Source organism: Talpa occidentalis, unplaced genomic scaffold (genome assembly GCF_014898055.3).
Source record: "Talpa occidentalis isolate TD23 unplaced genomic scaffold, MPIMG_talOcc4v2.1 talOcc4.2, whole genome shotgun sequence".
Taxonomy (NCBI): domain Eukaryota; kingdom Metazoa; phylum Chordata; class Mammalia; order Eulipotyphla; family Talpidae; genus Talpa; species Talpa occidentalis.
This window is the reverse complement of record NW_023602073.1, coordinates 14,782,875-14,788,874: the sequence shown is the minus strand read 5'-3', so window position 1 is coordinate 14,788,874 and position 6,000 is coordinate 14,782,875. Positions and strand designations below refer to the sequence as shown.

The 6,000-nt window shown below is 37.4% G+C and overlaps 1 protein-coding gene across 6 annotated transcripts in view; it reads right to left on the bottom strand.

Moving 5' to 3' along the window:
- Window positions 1-298: 298 nt before the first annotated feature.
- Window positions 299-6,000, bottom strand: part of CARMIL1 (capping protein regulator and myosin 1 linker 1) — a 327,354-nt gene continuing 321,652 nt past the window's right edge. For all 6 annotated transcript variants that reach the window (XM_037521032.2, XM_054698351.1, XM_054698353.1 and 3 more), the window contains one exon: window positions 299-1,325. In XM_037521032.2, the coding sequence (XP_037376929.2) occupies window positions 1,189-1,325 (137 nt within the window). In that variant the 3' untranslated portion in view covers window positions 299-1,188. The remainder of the gene's footprint in view (window positions 1,326-6,000) is intronic.

Genomic DNA, 6,000 nt, shown 5'->3' with positions numbered 1-6,000 from the left:
GCTGCGAACAGCTTCACAGTGCAGCACTCAACCACCTGCGCCACCAGGGGAGGCCCCTTACATGATTCTTGATTGGTTCATAGGAGCTAGATCAAATTGGTCTGATCATTGTTTGATAAATTTCATCTTTTCCCAAAGGTGAGGCCAGGCAATGGAATTAGCATGTTGCCTTTATTTTGAGTGTAAATAGTTTGATTACCTGGGAACTGTGATTATTCTGGACTTTGGAAACAAAACCCAAATGCATCACCACAAGCCAATACTAATTTTAAAAAGTAACCGGAGGTCAAAATTCCATTTGTAAAATCATTTTATTGATATAAATATACATATGAATAAAATTCTTTCAGCCTGTATGTAAGTGAATATTTGTGAAATGTCTTAAAAAGAGCAGTATTTTGATTTTTTACAGGTGTCAAAGTAGTCTCTCTTAAAATCACACATTAAAAGCTAATATGCAGACAGAAAGGAAAGCCCTTCAAAAAACACGAAATATTCATAAAACCTCATTGCAATCAACTATATACATTAATCTGGGCACATGGTGGAATCAGCCTCTTTCACTCTGGTTTTTCACTGTTCTTGTGATGGTATTGCCCTGGTCACCGACCAAGTTTAAATGTACAATTCCACATCCGGAAGGAAGAAGTTCCCCATGGGAGAATGTAAAGACCATACCCAAGATCTACTAGATATAATTTATACAAATTATTTATTAGTGTGCTCTGTTAATATAATTACAATGTGCAATTGCATACATCAAGAATAAATTGCTCTATCGTGTCAAGTGCAGATTTGACACAGGGACACGCAGCAGTACCCCACATTCAGCCGGATGGTATTACTTGTGTGAGTGTTGTGTCCAGTTACTTCATTTACCTCCAAAAACTCATCCTGCAGAGTGAACTGTAGCTGCCTCAGAGAAATTCAAGTAGGGCCTATGAGATACTTGCTGGTATTCATTGAAGGCATAAGAGGGAATGCTTAGAAATCAAATGACAAGACTAAAGAGGTGCACGTTGATTACCAAGGAATGGATGCTTGTTTTCAAAAAAAAAAAAAAAAGGAAAAAGAAAAGAAAACAGCACCAAGAGAAGAGCCCCCAGGAAGTAGGAAGAGATGTGCCCTTGGTCCTCTCTGATGGCCCACAAAACACCCTGAACAAGAAGACCTTCGCATGGGTGACCTTCACACAAAAATAAAATCTTTTTCCGCTTCCTCCCCGGAGTCGCTAGATTTGCTGCCTTGCTGGCCATCTTTACTGGAGGCCCATTGCTTTTGTTCTTGATTCTCCTGGGCCTGCTGGCCCCAGCTTCTCCTTGAAACTGAAACACAAAGCGAAGAAAGTTGTTACAAAGGATTAGTAAGGTGATGCCAGTGGCCTGACCAAAAATGGGTGAAAAGTAGGCTCCCTCAAGAGTAGAGGAGTTTGGGATGAACTTTCTCAAAAACAACTTGCAACAATGTCAAGAGACTCTAGAGAGAAATTAAAAACAAACCAACAAATTAAAACAAGGAAACACAAAAAGAACCTCAGTCTATGAGAGGGAGGACGAGCCTCTCATAGATGTGGTCAAGAATCTGAGGGTGAAGGGAGATGCCAGGTGGGAGAAGTACACCTGTGTCAGGTGACTCCTCAGTCATAGCTGCTCCCTTACACTACACGGCAGGGGAGACAGAGTGTAGAGGAAGAGAAGAAATCCCCCCACCCCTCTGGTTTCTTCTCAGGCTTTTAAGCAATCAAATGAACACCAGACGGATTAGTAGGAGAAAAGAACAAATTTTATTACACATGTATGGAGAGTCTACATGGACAGAGATTCTGAAGTCAATGGGGCAAAATGAGGGTATACATCCCAAGGTAAGCAATGGGATAGGAGCCGGACATGGCAAGGAGGTGGAGGGGGAAAGGATGACTCATAGGATAAAGACCAGATACTCTGAAATTGCATGTTTACCCTGCCATATAGTTTCTGTGACAGAAAGCTTGTTTTTGGTACAAATTCTAATCTTGGGTAATACCCCCAAATTTCATTCATCTAGGTCATTAAGGGAGTAGAAAAGTGGTCCTGAAGCTGCAGGACCCTCTGTTGACCTTAGCTTGAAATAATTCATGTGCCAAAGTTACACATGTAGGGGAAGCCCATCCCTGCAGGGCCAACAGAGCCCTATGGTAGCCCTACAGTAGCTGGATAGGTGTTCCACCTGATGCTTTCTGGAGATGACTTTGGGTTGGCCTTCCTTGCTTTGTGGACAAGATACACGGAAGGGCCCTAGCAATCTTTGTCAGACCTTTCTGTGTCTCAGAAAACCTGTTTCATGCTCTAGGAAATGAATCAAGTGTGAAAATCAACTAATACTGCTATGGTATCTTTAATCCTTTTGGAACGAGCCTCCAGGTAAAAGAACTGCAGTTACTGTTGCCTGTTCTGATTACCTATAAATATAAATGGTCCACTGAGACTTTCCAAAGCAATGATGGGAGAATAATTATTGGAACTGAACCTTGGCAATATAATTGTCAGGCAATCTCTGTTTTGTTAAAGCAACTCCTTGCAACTACCTTGTAAGGTAGATTTTATAAAATTTGGAATCAGGAATTATACTAGATCCTCTCTCTCTCTCTCTCTCTCTCTCTCTCTTCTCTCTCTTCCTCTCTCTCTCCCCCTCCCTCCCTCCCTGCTATGTTCTTTCCAATTAGATCACTTCCCTGCTACCTTGTTGCATAAAAAGTTTGGAAAAAGGCTCAAATGCCATATTCCCTCATGGCTATTAAGGATTATTTAATATTAATCATATATATTGAGCAAATGCCACTCCTGCTAAAACTACTCAACACACATACTCTGTGTGGCTTGGATGAAGAGGGTAGTTACCTCCATCACTCAGAAGTTCAAATGACCCAACCAGGAAGACAGTCCTGGAAAACTGATAGGATTCATTTGATGCTTTCAATCATTTTAATTATAGCATTATGATGCAAAACTCACTGCCAGAAACTGGCTATTTAAATATTCAACTCATTAAAGAAAGCTTCAGGAAGTGAATGCTCAGGGAACCTAAGAGTTAAACTGCACGCATAATAGAGTACTTCTCTTGTCAATGTGGTTGTCTGGGCCAGATTCTGATCTGTAGACAACAGAAAGTAAATTTTTGGTTCACTGCATTTAACTGAAATTATCCCAAATTCTGAAAAGATAAACCATTCAAATCTCATCATAAAAGTAATTTTAAAAAATGCTGACTTCTTTTTTACCCAATAGCTTTGGGCACATTCTCAAAACAGGGGCAAAGCAATGAATAAATTTTATAATTTTGATTTTTAGCTTGTATTGGGTAAAAAAAAATAAATGTACTTGTTTGCTTGTTCCTTTGAAAGTTGTTAATAAGCCAGATGTGGGGGACAAATGCAAATGATTTCCTGTAACAGGTTTGTCCTTTATCATAAAACCTACTTGATATTAATACACAGAGTCATTTAAATTGTCCATTTCTATATGCACTATAAAAGGAACTAGAGATTTATAATATCTTCACTTTAAAGATAGTTTGCAGTAATCTAATCTCAAAATATGCTTTCTAACCAGTGAGATCTGCTAAAAAAATTCATTCATTCCATTTTAAAATTAAAATAAGTTGCTTCTCTCTATCAAATGATTAAAAAAATCTATTTCCAACACTATAGTTTTGAGGGAAGCAGTAAATAGGGCAACACATTTATTCTAATTCTTAGATCAAAAAAAAATTTCACCATTCTCAGTATTTTAGCTCCCTGAAAATCCAAGATATAATTGTTATATGACATGACATCTAAATACTCTCTAAAAATGGAGTAATTCATGAAATAAAAAATGTCTATGTCACAGATAAAAACTAAGCTAATAACCCTAGAATCAGGGTCTTTATAGCGGAGCTAATTAAGATTCAGAGAAATCCACCATGAGAAATGTCCTGCAGAATGTCTACTGTCCTTCAGTGTCCACCCAAGGGCTGACACTCTCGAATCCCTGCCACTGCACTTCTGAGTCCTTCAGGACCAGTAAGAGGAGAGGATACAGGAGATATTAACAAAATAACAATCTGGTTTCTGGGTAGATGACAGAGATCATTACCAGTCACTAAAGCAAAAATTTTAATTTGTTCAACAGTCACTGAGAGAAATAATGACGTTCTCTCTAGAGGATCGTCAAAACAGTTCACTATGGTGGCACCATTATTAAAAAAACAATTCTGAAAATATTCACTTTCATTGATTAAACTCTACCAACGGTGAGTGTAAATGTGATCATGAGACCAGTGCCAGGCTAACATGTGCTTGGTATTTCAAGTAGGCACCACTCAGGCCTATGAAAACGGAGACACAGCAAGATCAAAGAAGCAACATTACACAATTAACTTGGCTGAGTTTGTAAACCAAAGCATTTGATCTCCCAGCTCCTGCCTGCTCACTTGTCCAGATCACCAGTGCAAACAACTTTGTTGGGGAAAGTTCTCTTCAGGTTTGTCTTCCAGCTCTTGGACATCATCTTTTTGATTTCATATAATTAGGATACGAATTACAATTACATTGAAGTAGGGTTGGTCAGGTTGCCATAAATGGATGGCCTAAATAAGAGTATATCTGCTTGAAACTTAAAACTCTGGAAATTTTTAAAAAACATTTATAAAATTCAGGCTTTTAACTAATTCAGCTGAACCTCTCTTTTAGGCACTCTCACTTAATGCTTGGCTTTATACAAGGTTAAAAAACAGAAAAGAACAAAACAAAAACAGATTGTTGAAGGACACTTTTTCAATGCAAGTATTTATTTGCACAGTTAAAGTGCCGGAGTGTCTCTATACACAAATTGATTATTGCTCCAAGTACCATTAAAATTATAAAAGATACTGGAGTAAATGAATAAGTAATTTATTCAACACCAACATTGCATATGTATATTCACATACCATCTACACTGGCGATAATTAGCGAAGAGATTCTCTAACATGAAATCTGCCGGTTCCTGAAGATGTTTTGGCTTTGCATATTATTGATGTACAAATGTATATATGCTAAATTTTAAAGCTTCTGAAACATGCATGTACACACAGAATTAAAGATTCATATGAAAGTTCGAACTTTTCCCCACTTTAAGCTCCACTGACATCCATATTTCCTAGGAGGGTGACATTATAATGACCTTAAAATAATATTCAGAAGCCGGCCCTGATTTTTGATACCTTCTGGCAAGAGTTAAAATGTCAACCAACTGTTAAATTTCTTTCGAAGAACTTATATGGGGGATGTAAAACCTAGATCTGGTGGAAAAAGTAGAACGGAGCCTTGGCTTACAGAATATAAACCACAGCCAAGTATGTGTTGGCTGTAATTGGGTTATGGAAGAAGCAAGTGAGATATAAAAGGAATTTCAGAATAAGATGGTACAAATAGGATATATTACACAATGCATACAAAGCCCAAACCAACTATTTCCTTCAAGAAAACAGGACATACTCAACACATCACAGCTTATAATTAAATGTAAAGAGGAAATGAGATGACATTCAAAAGATGCAGTTACAAATATTTTCAATGAAAGAAAGTAAACATTTTACCTGTCAAATCAATATGGAGATAGCCACACAATTAAATCATAATTAACATAATACAAATATGCAGCATGCTTTGAGAACAATAGCTTCTGTTTGTTTCACAGATAACACGATTTAGGAAAATAAGAAAGCTGTTTTTGCAGAAACAAAGCTGCTCTTGAAAGACTTATAAGAAAATACACACAATGATTTAATAGCGTTGCTAGGCTAAATACTATTTGTTAACCAGGAACTATTCAGAAAGCAGACTGCTACGAAGTTCTCAAGAGTGAAGACAGTCAAATGCTAGGAATCGGCACTAACAAAACAAAATTAAAATGTTAGACATGAAAGTACTTTAATTGAAGCTCTTGTAAAAATCATTTTTTTTTAAATTCCTATCAGTAGTTTGAGAAATCAAGACAGAAA